This window comes from Oikopleura dioica, chromosome PAR (assembly GCF_907165135.1).
Source record: "Oikopleura dioica chromosome PAR, OKI2018_I68_1.0, whole genome shotgun sequence".
NCBI classification, from domain to species: Eukaryota; Metazoa; Chordata; class Appendicularia; order Copelata; family Oikopleuridae; genus Oikopleura; species Oikopleura dioica.
Genome location: NC_137293.1, coordinates 2,800,995 through 2,817,495, shown reverse-complemented (window position 1 = coordinate 2,817,495; position 16,501 = coordinate 2,800,995). Strand labels below are relative to the sequence as shown.

The 16,501-nt window shown below is 42.0% G+C and overlaps 3 protein-coding genes across 4 annotated transcripts; 2 read left to right on the top strand and 1 right to left on the bottom strand.

Annotated features, from left to right (window-relative positions):
- Positions 1 to 9,022: 9,022 nt before the first annotated feature.
- On the bottom strand, positions 9,023 to 11,178 carry LOC145703580 (uncharacterized). The gene is made up of 4 exons (XM_081780959.1): positions 11,071 to 11,178; positions 10,599 to 10,935; positions 10,066 to 10,393; positions 9,023 to 10,020 (listed from the first exon to the last, which is right to left on the bottom strand). Exons 1-4 carry the CDS (start codon positions 11,134 to 11,136, stop codon positions 9,036 to 9,038), a joined length of 1,716 nt encoding a protein of 571 aa, XP_081637085.1. The 5' UTR covers positions 11,137 to 11,178; the 3' UTR covers positions 9,023 to 9,035.
- Positions 11,179 to 11,671: 493 nt separating this feature from the next.
- Positions 11,672 to 13,734, top strand: LOC145703299 (galactosylceramide sulfotransferase-like). 2 transcript variants are annotated; one of them, XM_081780638.1, is made up of 7 exons: positions 11,672 to 11,894; positions 12,245 to 12,343; positions 12,383 to 12,574; positions 12,618 to 12,842; positions 12,883 to 13,229; positions 13,280 to 13,512; positions 13,552 to 13,734. In XM_081780638.1, exons 2-7 carry the CDS (start codon positions 12,246 to 12,248, stop codon positions 13,669 to 13,671), a joined length of 1,215 nt encoding a protein of 404 aa, XP_081636764.1. In that variant the 5' UTR covers positions 11,672 to 11,894; position 12,245; the 3' UTR covers positions 13,672 to 13,734. The 2 variants fall into 2 exon arrangements, with proteins under 2 accessions (XP_081636764.1, XP_081636763.1); XM_081780637.1 differs by having other exon boundaries at positions 12,240 to 12,343.
- A 146-nt stretch (positions 13,735 to 13,880) lies between these two features.
- LOC145704866 (uncharacterized) lies at positions 13,881 to 14,961 on the top strand. The gene is made up of 4 exons (XM_081782333.1): positions 13,881 to 14,099; positions 14,316 to 14,540; positions 14,610 to 14,789; positions 14,835 to 14,961. Exons 1-4 carry the CDS (start codon positions 13,980 to 13,982, stop codon positions 14,955 to 14,957), a joined length of 648 nt encoding a protein of 215 aa, XP_081638459.1. The 5' UTR covers positions 13,881 to 13,979; the 3' UTR covers positions 14,958 to 14,961.
- The last annotated feature ends 1,540 nt before the right edge of the window (positions 14,962 to 16,501 follow it).

Here is a 16,501-nt window from a genome sequence, read left to right as displayed (position 1 = left end):
TGAGCCGGGCTTCGGAACAAAACTAATTTTTTCAATAAACTTGGAAGTCTAAAAATGTGTTTCAGAAAAGACAAAACTCATTCTTAGCCATCATAATAACGTTTTCTTCTTTAAGAAACGTCGTTCCTAAATAATCATCCACCAATAATCAAGCTTAATGATTATGAGATTGGCTCTATCTGTTATTTTTCTCGTTTTCTAAAATAACGATAAATGAAGAAAAATATAAATTATACGGTTATGTGCGGAGCATATATCAGTAACTATCCGGTGTCTAGCAGACTTGTCCAATATAACTGTTTTGGTAAAATATTTTCGGATGATTTATGATTTTCGAGAAAAGATATTACTTCATTTAATTCTATTATTGCAACGAATTCGCGTTAAACATGAAAAGGATGAATAGTTCTCAAAATATTATTTCAAATTTTTTTCTGAAATATTAAAAAGTCGAAATAGAGCTTCATTTGCCCAAGAGCTTCATCTCCCCAGGAGCTTCATTTGCCCAGGCTGGGGAGATGAAGCTCTTGGGAGATGAAGCTCTGGGGAGATGAAGCTCTTGGGCAAATGAAGCCTACCCGGTTTTTAGTACCTTAGTAGAGCCGGAGTCAATTTGTTTTCGGCATGCAGGACATTCGGTGACTTTTTCAATGCAGAATTGACAAAAGACGTGATTGCAGCGAGAAAGTGTTACTGGACTGACTTCAGCATAACTGAAGGCTTAGGAAGGAATGGGATGAGTATCGGTACCTATTGCAGCAGATGCCACAGGAAAATCGTTCAGATAGCAAATCCATGTCTTCTTGCATTTCATTGTTTTTCATTTTTAGGCCTGAGAATGGCTTAAGATAAAGGCTTGTAATAATTTATTATAAAATAAAACAATCTTTCAATTTATTCATGACCCATAAGATTTGGTTGCCCCTTTGCCCGCGCTTTTTATATTAATCCTTTCTAGACTTACTCAAAGTGATTGCAGGATTAGTTGCCCCTTCACCCGCTCTTTCGGGGGCAACGTCCTGCGCAACCCACTGTAGGAAAAAATGAATATTCAAAAAAGTGAATTGTAATTGCCTCCATCAGAGCATGGTAAACTTCAAAGCGCCATTTCCTTTTATTTCTTGAAAATCTGCTTCCATCTGCTCCACCGCATTCTGAAGCAGTTTCTCCCCATTCTTAAAAATTTCGATCCTTCTTTGGCCAATAAATCTTTGCAAGTTTGAATTATTTTTGGCGGCTGTATTGAATCTTTTGGCATTTCTTCAGGGGCAAGAATTTTTGCGGAATTTCGATGCGATTGTTGTTTGTCTCAATTATCGGCAGCGGCTCAAGAACTGTAGATTGGTCGAATACGGAATCGTCAGCGTCTTCAGGTGGCTCGGCAATTGATTCGTTCACTCTTCTTGAGTACGATCGGGATACGTTTCTGTACGTGTTCTGGTTATTCTGTGTCGAGGGATTTCTCCAAACAGGCTGAGAAGTGGTTCTTCCTTGATTTCGCTGAGGAGAGGCGAGAACTTAGTCAACGGAATTTTTGATGAAAAGGGTTGAAAAAGTACCTTGACCAGCGAGATCAAACAGATTTCGGTGAGCTCGGCTGAAACTTTGACGGCTCAGAGTTCCGCGAAGATTCGGATTACGATTTTGATAACTCACGATTTGAGAGCTCCTACGGTTTTAACATAAATATGATATAACATCGGTTATTCAGTCGTTTTTAAGATTAAAAGGAAGGTTAATAAGAGTGTGCCTTGTCTTATACATGAAACAATGCCATTCTTACCTGTTTTTTGCTGAGCTATCAAGTTGACGTTGCTCAAAAAATGTATAAATATCAATTTCTATAAAGAGGTATGATTTCTTCTGTTAAAACCAAACCCTGTTAGAAACATAACTTCTTTGAACCGAATTTCCTCTCGGCGAATTCAATCTCTCGTTCAACATCCTCGCAAAACTCTCGTCCTGTTCAAACCTTCTGACAATCCCCACATAGTCCTGTGTCTCGTTCATTTATGATGCTTTGGGATTTACAGGAGATTGGACGTTTCCGTTACACAAAATTTGAGAGTGGCTACCAGACTGCCCAACAAGACATTCATAAGTAGCGCCCGTGAGTCCCCCGCCGAATTGAAACACTCACACCAGGTCATATTATTCTTCTGACTAAACATTATAAAAACTTCCCTTATCCGAACTGTCTTCTTTCAAATGATTGAAAAGGACAACAGCAACCATAATTGCCCTGAATAGTCCCCGGTAATAAAATGGATACTCTTTTGGCGCTCAGTAATTTTTCAAATTTGTTGTTTTTAATTTCTTGAGAAAAAATAAGGTTGCAGAAAGAAAATAGGTGGCTAGTAAGGAATCGCGATTTTGAACCTTGGCAACTTCCGCTTTTCTTCTGATGCAGAACATGATCATTCCACCGACGATTGAAAAAGGAAAGAACAGGAGCAAGTTGTTCCGAGCAATAGAAGGATCATTTTACCACTCGACAAAAAATTGGATTTTTGAGAAAATTTTCGTTGATTCACGATTTGAACGTAGCTGGAAAAACGAAAGAAGTAGATACAACATCTTCTCCCTGAATCTGAGGGGGCCATATCTTTACAAACATTCTTACATTTCACTGTAGAAAGTTTTTCATGAAAATCGCAGAGGTATGGAAATTATTATTGTGATGACCAGGGCTGGTAAATTCGCGTCCTAAAATCTGTCGAAAATTTTTAGTGCACTAAAATTAGTGCGCGAATTTATTTTGTCGAGACTTTAGTGACTTTCGCGTCTCTTTCGCGCAGGGCTGGATATTTTGAAATCAACAAAAATCTCAAACACCGAAAAACATGAATCATCATCTCATCCATTTCAAAAATGCAATCTCAGAAAATTTTCTGTTTGAGATCTCAATTTTCGATTTTGCAAAAAAATGATATTTGAAATGCTGAGATCTCAATTATCTCAGAAAATTGCGTGAGTTGGATACGCGCGTTGCAATGAAATGAAATTTGAAATTCTGAGATCTCAAGCATTTCAGGTCCATCTGAACCAATCACAAGTCTTGCTCTAAGACCGCGACGTTTGTCTGCGGCCATTGCGCGGTTTGCAAAATTTTGAGATCTGAGATTCTGAAATTTCAGCAATTTCAAAAAAGAAAAATAATGACGAGGAAGTTGCAATAAAATTGAAATTTGAAATTTGTTGAAATGGTGCAAAATTTTGAAATGAAAATGAGATTTCACACAAAAATCGATTTGAGATTTTTGCTGATTTCAAAATATCCAGCCCTGCTTTCGCGTGTGTCTCGAAAAGTGTCGAAAATAAGGGCTGCTGATTGGCCCGCCAATGAGCGCGGGCTCTTTAATTCTAAAGAATACGTAAGTTTGAGAATTTCAAACTTACGATTTTCACTAACGATTTTCAATAAGGATTTTCGAGTAAAATCCTGACCCCCTTTTTATTTGCCCATTAGAAAGAGTGTTAAAACTTATGCTAGATGAGTTGGAAACATTGGCGAAATTGCGAACTTATGACGTCATAGCACGTGATAGAAGTTCCAAAAGTACAAAATCGATTCCCCTATATTCCGCCATAGAGGAAATATAATGTTGACAATATATATATTTTGGAATCCTCATGATCTAACAATTATTGGGAGCACAAAATTGTGACCTCTCGGAAAGGTCATCCGGGGTCACGTGACCTCGACCTTTCCGAGAGGTCACAATTTTGTGCTCCCCATACTTGTTAGATAATGAGGATTCCAAATATATATAGATTATCCATATTATATAAGCCTTAGGGAAAATTATAGGGGAATCCAAAATTTTCTAAATGCCCTCTAGGCATGTTGAGTTGGGCACGACTTCTAAAAATTGGCTGAGGGGGTTTTTGATGCGAAAAATTTAATGGGCTAATCAAAAGGGGGCTCAAGATTTCCCCGAAAATTCTTGTTTAAAATCTAATATTATATTAGAAATTTGTAAGCGTCTAAGTACTGCTGTATGCTCTCTATACTAGACGGTTCTCTTTATCAGCTAGTCGTAGCCTCTGCTATATCTTCAATAAAACACGAAACGGGAGTTTCCGATAAAAGCGTGTATTCCGCACTTTTACTGTGCGTGGACTGAAGCAGTGTTCGTAAAAGTGGCAGGGAAGAGCGCGGCGCGAGATCCTAATCAGATCTCTAACCGACTTTCAGCACTAAGACCTCACAGCTCCCCAGATTCTAGAGACGATCGAGAATCTTCGGTTGAAGAGTTGAAGTCGTAGAGATGAGTCATCGTAGAAGTGCAGAAGGGAAAGGTGAAGGGAAAGGCAGCCAATCAGCTCAACGTGGCGTCGGAATTGCACCAGTGTAGAGACGAAAAGTCGAGATATGTCGGACGGAGATCGAACCATTTCCGGACAGCGGGAGCCAATCAGAGCGCGAGTAGAAGCAGACTCACACCAGCCGAGTTTTCTTTGAAGAAAACTTCCCTTTTTCTACGAGTACTCTTGCGAGTGTGGTCAACTCGAATCAAGGAAGTTTTTTCCTGATTTCACCACCCAAGACGCTCGGATTTCCGAAGAAGGAACAAAGATCAGCTGACGAAGAAGGTGAATGCAAATGATGTCCATGTAGAGAGTCTGCCGCACATCCACGAGGAGCAGAAGTCGTTTTAACAGGTAAAACTTGAACATCATTTTCCACCAAGTCAGTCGAGCGAGGCGTAGTTGAAGTTGACGTTGAACGGGCGGGAGCGGTTGAATTTCCAGCAGTCGAGGGAGGAAGTGAAGCTGTATTTTGACGCTTCGGATCAGGCAACGAGTCGGGACTCGCCCTTTTCCTCTTTTTCTAGTAGACATGCCAGAGGTTGATAATTGCTTTTCAGCAGCCGGCCTCCCAACCTTTGGTATTTTTGCTAGAGGTTCAGGATACGAACCAGAAGCGCCGACCAGTAGATTTTGAGGCGAATCGAGATCATCGCCACCAATGAGCTCTTGTTTTTGAGCCCGGTCGGAGGGAGATTTGAGTTGATCATTGCGCGGTGGGACCAGACGCAGATGAGATCGGTGAGCCCAGCCACGAAAATCGGCTCCGTCGACGATTTTGACGACAGTTTCTGAGGCGATTTCATAAGGGCCTATCCAGTAACAGTTGGAATCCTTGGCTACCTTAGTGACGGGTTGATAGAGATGGACCATATCGCCGTATTTGAGAAGGCGATCACGATGTAGACGCTTATGTTGGCGTTCTAGAGCTAGATCAGCGGAGCGATTGGCGATTTTCGCTAGCTTCGAGAGCATTTTAATCCGCTTGCCATAAGTTTCAGGCGAATCGTAGCGTACATCAGGGTCGTGTAGAGTATCAGGCAATGTAAAGAAAACCACCACTTCGACAATCGTGCGAGCAGCAACATTCGCTCGCTCCCCAGTGGTAACTCGAGCGACGGAAAATTGCGTGGATGTGTCGAGTTTAGTGCAGCACAAGCGCTTGCCAGCACAGTTGGGGAATTCGCCATTTGTCGGGATTCGGACGGGTCTGTAGAACAGGCCAAGCTCGTCAGTAAAACTTCCAGAGACGTCTTCATACTGGACACAAAGAACGGCGAGTTCATGAAGTTCGCTTCTATTGTGGTAATAAGATGGAAGAACGAGCTCTTTCTGGCTTTGCAAGTAGCTCAGAAGGTCCGAAGTAGAGGTGTTGGGGCCTGGAGCAGGAGGGTTAAGCTGAATTTTGGCAGCTTGAGAGGGTTGAGATCGACGAGCGTCAGCGTAACTATGAAAATCTGCGCTACTGGAGTTGCCAGAGTCGATCAGAAGCGCATTCCAGGGATCACGAGCGTACGACTTGATTTTGAGAGCCTGTGTGTAGATTTCTGCTCCAGGGCTATCTCGTCGTTGAAAAATGCCTTTGGTACCAGTTCCACCAAATGGAGCATTTGCGGCGTGATGTGTGACAGTACTGCTGATGAGTAGCGGCTCGTTGTGGCCATCTGTCACTAGAATGCGGGTTCCAGCGAATTTTGAATCGCTGAAATTGATGATAGCGCGGGACTCGCCTTGGGCCTTAGTCTCGGAGTTGACGCCAGTGAAAGTGAACTTGGAGCTCTGCAGATGCTTCAAAAGTTCGTCAGGGATGTGCCATTTTGGCAGCCATTTAGGCAAGATAACATCGTCGGCGCCAGTGTCGAACATGCCGTTTTTGACGGTTGAAGAATGTTCGGCGAGAGTGACTGTGAAGTCAGGTCTGGAAGGTTTCGAGAAGGTGAGTTGCGCGGGGAAGTGGAGTTAGAGTTGCGCCGATCTAACTCTCGATCCGAAAAAGCTTGGTCGTTATCAACGGGAGAAGCGGAATCGGTGCCAATAGCGGAGTCATGGACGTCAGCTGAGTCGTCAGAACTCTGGGTCTCGATTGGATCAGTGCGAGAGGCTCCAGGTGAATGTTCGAACTCCAATAAAGCCTTACATCGGGCATTTATTAGCTTTAGGCGAGTTTTGATCGCTTCTAAGGCGGCTTTGAGTAGCGCAGGGTTGACGGCGAGAGCAAACACGTGGTCCAAGACCTCATCCCTAAACGCATTTAGCGTGAGGATGCAGAAGCATGAATCGATTCGGTCGGCGGGGATGTCGAGCGCGTAGCAGGCGCCGACAGGGGACATTTTGGCGGGCCAAACTGTCGTTGGAGATTGGGATCGGCGAAGTTCACGGGGTTTCGTTGGCGGAACTGATCAAAATCTGCGGCGCGGCATAACGGAATTGGCGGTAAGAGGTTCACAACAAGATATTGTACCTTTACAAAGCGCTCAAGTAACTGGAAATTTCCTTGAGCGGCGCACGTGGCGACTTTTTCACGTGAAGTGTGTGTTCCAGGCAGCCGGCGGCGAAATGAGCGATTCAGGCGCGGTCGGAGACGAGTTCCACGGTGTTCAGGGCGATAAAATGCGGCAGTTACAGTTTTCACAACTTTGACTGACCTCGTTTGTGCGCACAGAAGGGTTACTGTGCGGCGCGCGGACGCGACTTGATTCACGAGCTCCAGCGGTTTATCAACACGGGAACGGCGGAAGATCGCTCGATCGACTTGGCGAGTGGTCAAACCAAGTAAATAACACTTCTAGCTTCGCAGCGGGAAGTGCCGGTGATGAGGGCGAACGTGGGTTCGGATGAGTCCAGTGAAGAAAGAAGCTTAGCGATTGTCACCAGATGTAAGCGTCTAAGTACTGCTGTATGCTCTCTATACTAGACGGTTCTCTTTATCAGCTAGTCGTAGCCTCTGCTATATCTTCAATAAAACACGAAACGGGAGTTTCCGATAAAAGCGTGTATTCCGCACTTTTACTGTGCGTGGACTGAAGCAGTGTTCGTAAAAATGGCAGGGAAGAGCGCGGCGCGAGATCCTAATCAGATCTCTAACCGACTTTCAGCACTAAGACCTCACAAAATTCAAAAAGTTTGGTTTCAATAAAGCGGATTGGGTAATTGAGGGCGTGAATTTTAATATAAAGTCAAAAAAGACTTTGTCAATTCATTTGTTAATTTTCTTTATAAGTATAAAGTAACAAATATAGCCTATATTATATAGGGAAAAATACAATTCAACTTTTGTTTGCAACTCTTTTTGTGCTGGATTTGAATGATAAGCTTAGACTTTTAGCCGAAGATAAGCTTTCTTAGGGAGGTCTTCTCCCTAATTTTTTTTATTGAAGGGCCATCCGCAGCTTGTTATTCCTGCTTTTTCCCTTTCTTGTCAATCTTCTTCTTGTCATTGTTCGACTAATTTCGGTGTCCTCAAAAGTCTGCAGCTGGAGGAGCCTTGTGCGAATTGTTGATATAATTCTTTATTAACAAAATCAAATTTATTTTATAATTCAGAAGGGAGATCTTCTCCCAAGTTTATGCTTACCTTGTAATTCAGAAAGCAGATTTCCTCCCAATACATTTTACTCAGAAAACTTAGAATACTATATGATAGCCTATATCAGTAGGGTAGGGGACAGAACTGAGATTGATCAACTCGGTGTTCCAAGCCTTTGTCAATTACAATCAAAAGCCTTTTTTTATTAAATTATAAAATCAAGGAAGTAAGCGGGGTGTAGGGCGGCTACGTTACAAGTACAAAATTGTAACGGCGTTACAAAAATTCAAAATCAAAATCAATGAACGAGTGTGCGCTTCGCGCTTGAGTTGAAGGAAACTACTTTTTGGTATGCCTTATTGCTTATTATATCCAAAATAATAAGAATTACGGAATGAAAAATAATTTTTATTGCGAAAAAAATCTGAGTTTTTGTAACGGCGTTACAAAATTGTAACGGTAAAGGTAAAGGTAAATGGTAAAGGTGTTGATGGGTTAAGCGAGGGCCGCTATGTTTTTTGTGATCAGTACCCCCCAGGCTATCACCCAAAAAAAATTGAGCGTGTCCAGCGGTCATCACGTGAAAATGCCCGACCCTAGTGTACAATTTTTCCGGGAGAAGATCCGTAAAATTATTATTCGAGCCATCGGTTGAAAAATCCACAAGTTCTCCCTCTCGCAAATTTTCAGGAAGAAAAAAGTTAAAGAGCATAGCGTCACAATCGTTCAAGATTTTCCGGAAGTCGATTTCTTCGTTTACCGCGACGTGTTTTGAGAATACAGCTTAATTAAATTACTTTAACTCAATAAGATTAGGTTCTCCTCTACATTGAACGCACTCATTGTAAACTCTGTTGAGAAAATAAACAGAAAAGCCGTGGCAAAAAGTAAAGAGGATAAAAATGCTGAATAATCTCATTTAAAATTTCAAAAAGGCAAAATTTTTCCTTTTGAGAACTGCTCACTTAAAAAAACCTATTGAAAATGGCAGCAGCTCGTTAGTTATTAATCGACGATAAATTATCGTGAAACTCAATGGAAGGGGAGGAGTCGAAACCGCGATTGGCTAACCACACGATCATGCAGATGCGGCATTTTCAAGTTCGATAATTTTATGCAAATTTGACATGATCAATTTTGTTTTTCTTCGATTTTATTGAGATAGTTTTTGAGTCGCGACAGAAATAGATTATAATTTTCAGAATCCAAACATCATCGCTTGCTGAAGCATCAGAAACTTATATCCTTTCGATTTCTCGCAAGTGAACGAGCCAAATTTGTTCACGCATGTTTCCGTGAACTTGGCGCAACTATGAGCTCTTCTAGAACACTCGTTGACGTCTACGCAGTCTCCAGCTGAGTTTCGCTCAAAGCCGGAGGCGCATGGACAGGTGAACGAGCCGACAGAGTTGGCGCAAGTCTCGACGGTGTTGGCGCAGTTGTCCGTATTTCTAGCGCATTCGTCGATGTCTTCGCAGATTCCAAGTGGGTTGCGCTCGTATCCGGCGGAACAAGGGCAAGTAAAACCGCCATTGTTATTCGCGCAAGTTTCAATCGTCGCCGCGCAAGTAGCAACTCCGGTGGCACACTCGTCCACATCAACGCAATTGATGCTTGCATCCCTTTCCCAACCAGCTGCGCAAGGAGGAAGACAGTATTTTCCCACTCTTTCGAGTCCATCCGCGCATGCTTCCAATAGCCTAATTGTCACGCATCGACGCTCAGAAGATCGACCATAAGGATCGTAGACGACAACGCAGTGAGGATGGTCGCCAACTTGACTTTCGGTTGGGCTCCAAGTGCAAGTTGCTGCGCCATTCGCATCAAAAGCACTGCAGCTCATTCCAGCAGGACTGGCGAATTGATAGCGGGGGATATCAGTGTAGGTAGCTCCTTCAATCTGATACTCAGCTTGCCAATCAATTTGAATCGTCATTCCAGCAGCGTAGCTCTCGATCTTTTCCTCGGCCTGAGCAGGAGAAGAACCGACAAAGGAGGGTCTTCCCGCGCAATAGGCTGGTTCTGCGGATCGTCGGCGTCGAGAGAGGGGGAAATCGACATGATCGTCGTCGCCATCAATGAGCCCTGCGTAGAGAAGTCCAGGGAAAAAGGGAGAAGTTCTAGAGCTGCTTGGGAGCTGCGGCTCGGAGACAACTGCGATAAATCCAAGTGGAACGGAATGGCTGAAAAAGAATTTTCTAGAAGAAAGATCTTGTTTTTTGACTTACAGTAGATTTCCGTCAGCATCAAAATCCTCAACTTGAACCGCAATCGCCTTCGATCCTCCCGTCGTAGCCTGATCATTTTCAGGATGATAGGTCACAACGCAAGTCTCTTCATTCAGCGAAAACTGCGAAAGACCGGAGTCATGAGCCATTTTGTACGCTTCTGACTCGCTGGACCATCTGCATCGAATAGTATCACCTTCAGGGTCGACCGGAGCGACGGCGTATTCTTGACCGCCGCATCCTTTCATCAAATAGGTTGCTGGTGGAGAGGCGAATTGGGGAGAACTGTTTGTTACATCGTTGACTCGAGCAGTGTAGCCATAATTACCTGAAAATTGATGTTGAGAAATTTTTTTTAGAAAAAGATCGGTTAAAAATGGAGAAAATCTCCCGTAGTCAGAAGCGACGTCTTAATCGCATATTTCCAAGGCACTTTTGACGTGCGGTCCAAGATAAGCAAAATAAAGCTTATAAGCCCGAGGGCTTCTTTAGGTCTTTTCGGAAGAGCTTCTAAAACCGCGTTTCTGGGTTACCTGACTTGGTGCTTCCATCATCTTGCTGAAAGCCAATTGTACAGCACCCGGTGTAGGTATGATCGAAGCTAGTAATCGAGCTGACGTCGATCTCGAAAGTGTAGCTTCCGAAGCAGAAGTGGCTGCTGGAATCGACTGTTGGTGAGTTTTCGATGTTGGAGACAATGTATGTTGCCGGGACGGAGCCGATGCCGGTGATTGTTTCGCTTCCTTGTGTCGATGGAGTTTGGTTGTCGATGTGCTCTTGAGTGCAGCCGCCGCTGTAGCCGCCGCTGAAATAGCTCCATCCCATGTAACGGGTTACTTCGAGCTTTGTCGGGTCATTGGTGGTGCGGTACTAGAAAAAATAAGGTTATTTCAAAGAAGAAGGAAATCAAATTCAATATTTGTCTTTCCCTTAAATAAGACCTCCTTTTATTTAAGGTAATAATAAATTCAAAAAATATAGACAGTTGCCGATTAAATGTTTTACCTGAAGACCTCCACCTCTGAAATGCGAAGCAGTTGTCAATCCGAGAAGGCTAAATCCAAGTTTCATTATCGTTAGTTTCTCCTAAGATATTCTCTAGGGAAATTTCTCAAGTGGCTGAATGAAGGTCAACCTTTCGTAAATTTAAGAGTTCTCATAAAGAACGGCTCATTGGCGCCATCATCAAGCGTACCAAAAACACCGCTGCTCTTTTATGGTTTGTTAATATTAGAAAACTCAATTTCTAACGATGTTAATTTCCTGTTGAGCATTTTTGAGATTATAAAATAAGTCTGACGTTTTATTAAGAAACTCATTTAGCGTTAAAATTTATGATTAAAAACCAGGGCTGGATATTTTCTCATCTCATTTTAGCCCTGTTAAAAACTGCAAAGTTATTTGCGAAATATGCATTTGGGGGTCAAAACTTGAACCATCGCTTTTTTAGTCTAAATGACCAAAGAGTCATCCTTCAGATCGATTTCACAGGTTCAAGGTGAATATTGATTGCGCTGCCCGTAGGGTTGGCTTTTCAAAGCCTCATTGTATAAAAATCCTCTAGAATAAAATTTCCCGCGGAGATTTAAGGAGTAAAATAATAAGAGACAAGCAATTTCTCCCCTTATACAGAATCTTTTGTTTCGTTGTTTTTTCAATTAAATGAGTCCGCTGCATTGTCAAAAATAAGAAGAGGAGTTCGACGTTCGAAAAATTTCAAAATAGTTGCGAAAAAAATCGGCTACAGGCGATGGCGGCGATGCTATCAATAAAAAATTTAAATTCGTGACTTTCGGTGGAAAGAAAACAGAGAAAAGCCCACTAAGAAGGTGATTTGAGGAGATTATTGTTAGATTCTATTTATAGATGAGTTTTGGTTGGTTTAATTTTCTGAGCTTTTTTTTCTTGAGCGTCAAAACAACTTGTTAAAAAAAGATCTTGAAATTTGTAATATGTTTATAATGATAAAGAAGCGTTGTCTTCGAGAAAAAATTAAACACGTGGCTCTTTCAAAAAAATTACTAGTCTTCGAAAATAACTACTTTTTACTTGTCATGAAGCTAAGAATTATTCATTTGAACAAGTGGTGAATTCCACTCCATCAAAATGTCTTCCAAAGAACATCGTTTCATAGAAAAAGAGAACATTCAAAATAAACAAGCGTAAATATTCAGTGAAGAATGGGAATAAAATTCAAAAAAGATGAAATAACAAATCGAACGCTGTTTTTTCTCGTCGCTTCGCTTTTGATGATCTTGGGCTCGATCTACAACATCCAGTTAATTAAATGACTAATGCTTGTTGCTTCTATTTTTAGGTCTTTTTCCGAATGCAAAGAGGTCTACGAGGAGCGACAGCTGATTGAAGAAACTCAAGAGAGAATTTTCATTGAAGAAAATCAAGAAAAAGAAGATGAAAAAGGACAATGCAGTCCAACAAATAGTGTGGTTTTTGTTAAAACTCACAAAACTGCCTCTTCAACTCTTCAAAATATCTTCCTTCGATACGGGTTAATTACGATGTCAATCCTTTTTCTTCATGACCATTTTCAGTCTGAAACACGATTTGAAAATCGCTCTTCCGAAAAACAGCGGCAATAGATTTTATTATCCTCAGCCGTTTGGAGAATGGATGTTGAAGGAGTTTCCTGATGGAGAGAAGCCGGTAATAATTGCGAATCATTTGCGCGCATCGAACGAGCTTTACGATACGTTTCCGGGTGCTAAGAGAATCACGATTTTAAGGGACATCCCTTCGCTCTATGAAAGTTCTTTTGGGTGAGCTATATTTTTCATTTCCCTTTTATATCTATTCCAGGTACATGAAAGATACTTCCGCCCCTTACAGAAAAGCAGGAAATATCGAAACTTTCTACGCCAACCCTGATGCCTTTTACAACCACCAGAACCCCGTTGGACCGCATGGAAACGACGTCTTTGCCCGAAATCATCTCGCTTTTGACCTTGGTCTTGAGTGGACGAAACTTGAGAAGATTCACGAAAGCATTGAATACCTTGATAAGACACTGGATCTTGTTGTTTTGTCGGACTATTTCAAGGAGAGCATGATATTGCTGAGGAACGAGCTCTGTTGGGAGTGGGAGGATGTCCTCTTTTTCGTGACAAATGAGAGATCGGAGAAGAAACCGATCTCTGATGATTTAGGTAAGCCAAGAAACTTAGAGGAAGTAAAAGAGGCTAATTTCGAATTCTAGCGCAAAAAATGCGAGAGTGGAACTCGTTCGACAATGCAATTTACGATCATTTCAACAGTTCTTTTTGGGATAAAGTCGAATCCTACCCGAATTTTGATGAAGACATGAAAATTCTTGAAACAAAACTCGAGGAAATCAAACGATTCTGCCTTGCTGGAGAAAAAGTCTGCCCGCCAAATGATAGAAGCTGCCAATATAACCCTGGCGGAGGAATTAAACTCAAAGCTTTTGAGGTTAATCTCAATCATAATTTTGGTTTAAATGTACTTCAGCTGTCCGAAACGGGCAAAAAGAGCGTCCTCTGTCAGCATATGATCATGCCAGAACTAAGTTTGAGCAAAAAAATCTTCAAAAAACAATGGCCAGGTTGGAAGAATTTTTACGAAAACTGATCACTGTATTTAAAAATATATTTTCTGTAACTTATCACCTCATATTCGCAATAAAAAGCTGAACCTGAATCTGAATTATCGAGTTGTTGTTGAAATCAAGAAAGAGTTGTTTTTGAAATTTTCAAAAATCGGAGAAAAGCTCTAGAATCTCTAGAGCGCACCTCGTTGTTTTCGATTTTTCCCATTTTTCGTCAGTTAGTTTTTTGCGCTTCCACAAAAAAGGCGTTTTTCCCATTTTCGCGACACCCTCGCAGCCCCAGTTCGTTTGTTTCAAAGAAAGTTTTAACGAAGAAAGTTCATTTTTCCCGATGTCGAACTTCAGCTCAGCATACGACAAGCTCTTCATTGCACGAAAGAAGCCAGATCTCATCCACGAGTACATCAGAGTCCTTGTCACGGAGAAGCAGAGACTTGAGGGTCTTTTAGAGGTATTTATACTTGTTTTTTGAGATGTTGACTGATATAAAGATTTAAATTGATCTTGAGAAATTTTCCTAAAGAAAAAGCCGTTTTCTCACTTTTTGAGTCAAATCACTAGATTTCTGTTAAAGTTTTTGTAAAAGCCGCATGCGGCTTTTGAACGCTGAATGAAAGAAATGATTCTTTCGGCTTGAAAAAATCCTCCATCTAAAAAATCTTTTTAGCAAACAAATCAAGCTCTAGAAAAAGCGACGAGCGAGACGACGCTTCCACGAGTCACCGATTGCGGTGAAAACGAGCCCGTCCTGGAAGACGTGAGCTCCGACGAGGAAAACTGCGACGATATTCACACCGACTCATCGGAAGCCGGCTCCGAAATCAACGACAGTGATGCATCTGATCCTGATTTCTTCACGAATAACGATTGCGCCATGCCTTGCATGCATCAGGTAGGAATCAAAATAAATTGCGTTCTAGAGATTTTTCATCTCGGAAAAATTTTAAACATGATTTTCTAGTCTCACTACATTTGGCTCGCCCGAAGAACCGAGCGGCTCCGAGCATCTTGCCCCGAGGGCTCGTGCCCATACGCCACCGAGTTCACCCCGTACCAGCACCCGCTCTACAGAACCTCGAACAACTCTTACGGCGCCTACCCGATGCAGCGAGCTCTTGCTAACCGACATCATCACGGAATTGTAAGTCCAAAATCTTTCTCCACTTTTCCTTACCAACAATCTCAGGTCCCGCTCTTCTCACTCCCAATGCACCAGATCATGTCAAACTTGGACGGACACATCTACGCAGGCCACGGATTCAACACATCCATCGACAGGAGCAAAGTTTACGATCAACCACGACTGTAATTCATCTGCTCAAAGCACATTTTTTTTCGCGCACTGTTCGTTTTCTTTTTTGTACATGATGCAAGCATAATATTCAACTGTAAATAAACAAATGATAATGACAATTTTTAGTCCTCGTTTTTGCATTTTTGAGGCAATCGGCAGGCGAATCTAATTTTGAAATGACAAAAGTAGTCGTTGAAAAGATCCGCTTCTGTCATGGTGACACAATATTCCAGTCCATCAAGGTTATTTGGCTCGTTTGGCGCCCAGTTGAGCCAGGTTGCTTCATTCCCGTCATCTGTGTAAAAAGTAGGTAGCTCACACGAATGATATCCTGAATATGATTGAAAACAGAGTTGCAAATTTTGATTAATTTTTCTAAGCTGACCTTAGTGAAAATTTCTCTAAGCTGAGCTGGCCTATTTCCGAGGTTACTGAGCTGGCCTTTTTCAGAGGTCATTGAGCGGAGCTGAGCTGAGCTGACCTTTTGTTTAAGAGAGTTGAGTTAAGCTGAGCTGAGCGGTCCCTTATCAAAGCTTAGCTGAGCTGAGCTGTTTTTTACTGTTTTTTGGTAGTATAATTGTATTCAAATCATTGAGCCGAGCTGAGCTGAGCTAAATGATAGTTGTCTGACCTGAGCTGAGCTAAGCAGAACAGATCATGTTCGAAAAAAATTGAGCTGAGCTGAGCTGAGTGAGAATTGTCTGAGCTGAGCTGAGCAGATCAGATCATTTTCCAAAATTACTGAGCTGAGTTGAGCAGTCAGCCAGCTCAGCTCAGCAAATTTGCAACTCTGAATGGAAAAAAAACATAAGTTTTGAGCCTACCCAAGTATTCCCTCGCTAGTGCTGGCCAGTGTTTAAGATACTGAAGACGAGTTTCTTGTTCGACTTGAAGATAGCTGTTGCTTAGTTTGAAAAAAAAAACCCTTGCATGCATTTTTTTCGCACGCGGACTCACAAAAATTTTAAAATTATTTTTCTAACTATGAGCTATTGTATTCTTGTTCATTTATGAAAAAGGCAATGTATCCATCTTGGCTGCGGCAAATTTCATGTGCAGAGACGTAATCTTCTTCGATGAGATTCCCAGACTCATCTTTTTGAAAGACAAAAATTGGTGGGCATTCGCAATTTTCTCCAGTGTATGAAGTCGGGCATTTACGTGTTTCGGATTTCGATTGGAATTGATCTTGAGCAGGGTTCGAAATCGGGCCAAAAAGTCGCTAGGCTAGGCAGAGCGGATTTTCAAAAAGCTAGGAGAATTTTTTGTCACAGACTCTTGGCTAACCTAGGCTAGGCGAATCTAGGCGAAAAAAGCGAAAACGCGATTCATTTTAATTTTTCTAGGAGATTAGGCAAAAATAAGGCGAGAAGCGAGAATTAGGCAAATTTTCGCCTGGAGCTGCCTAGATTTCGCCTAAATCTGCCTAGATCTCGCCTAGATCTGCCTAAACTTCGCCTAAATTCGCCTTATTTCTTCGCCTAGGCGAAATTCAAGGCAAATTTTCATTTTCGCGTTGTCGCCTAGCTTCGCCTAAGGCTCCAGACTGGAGCCTCCAG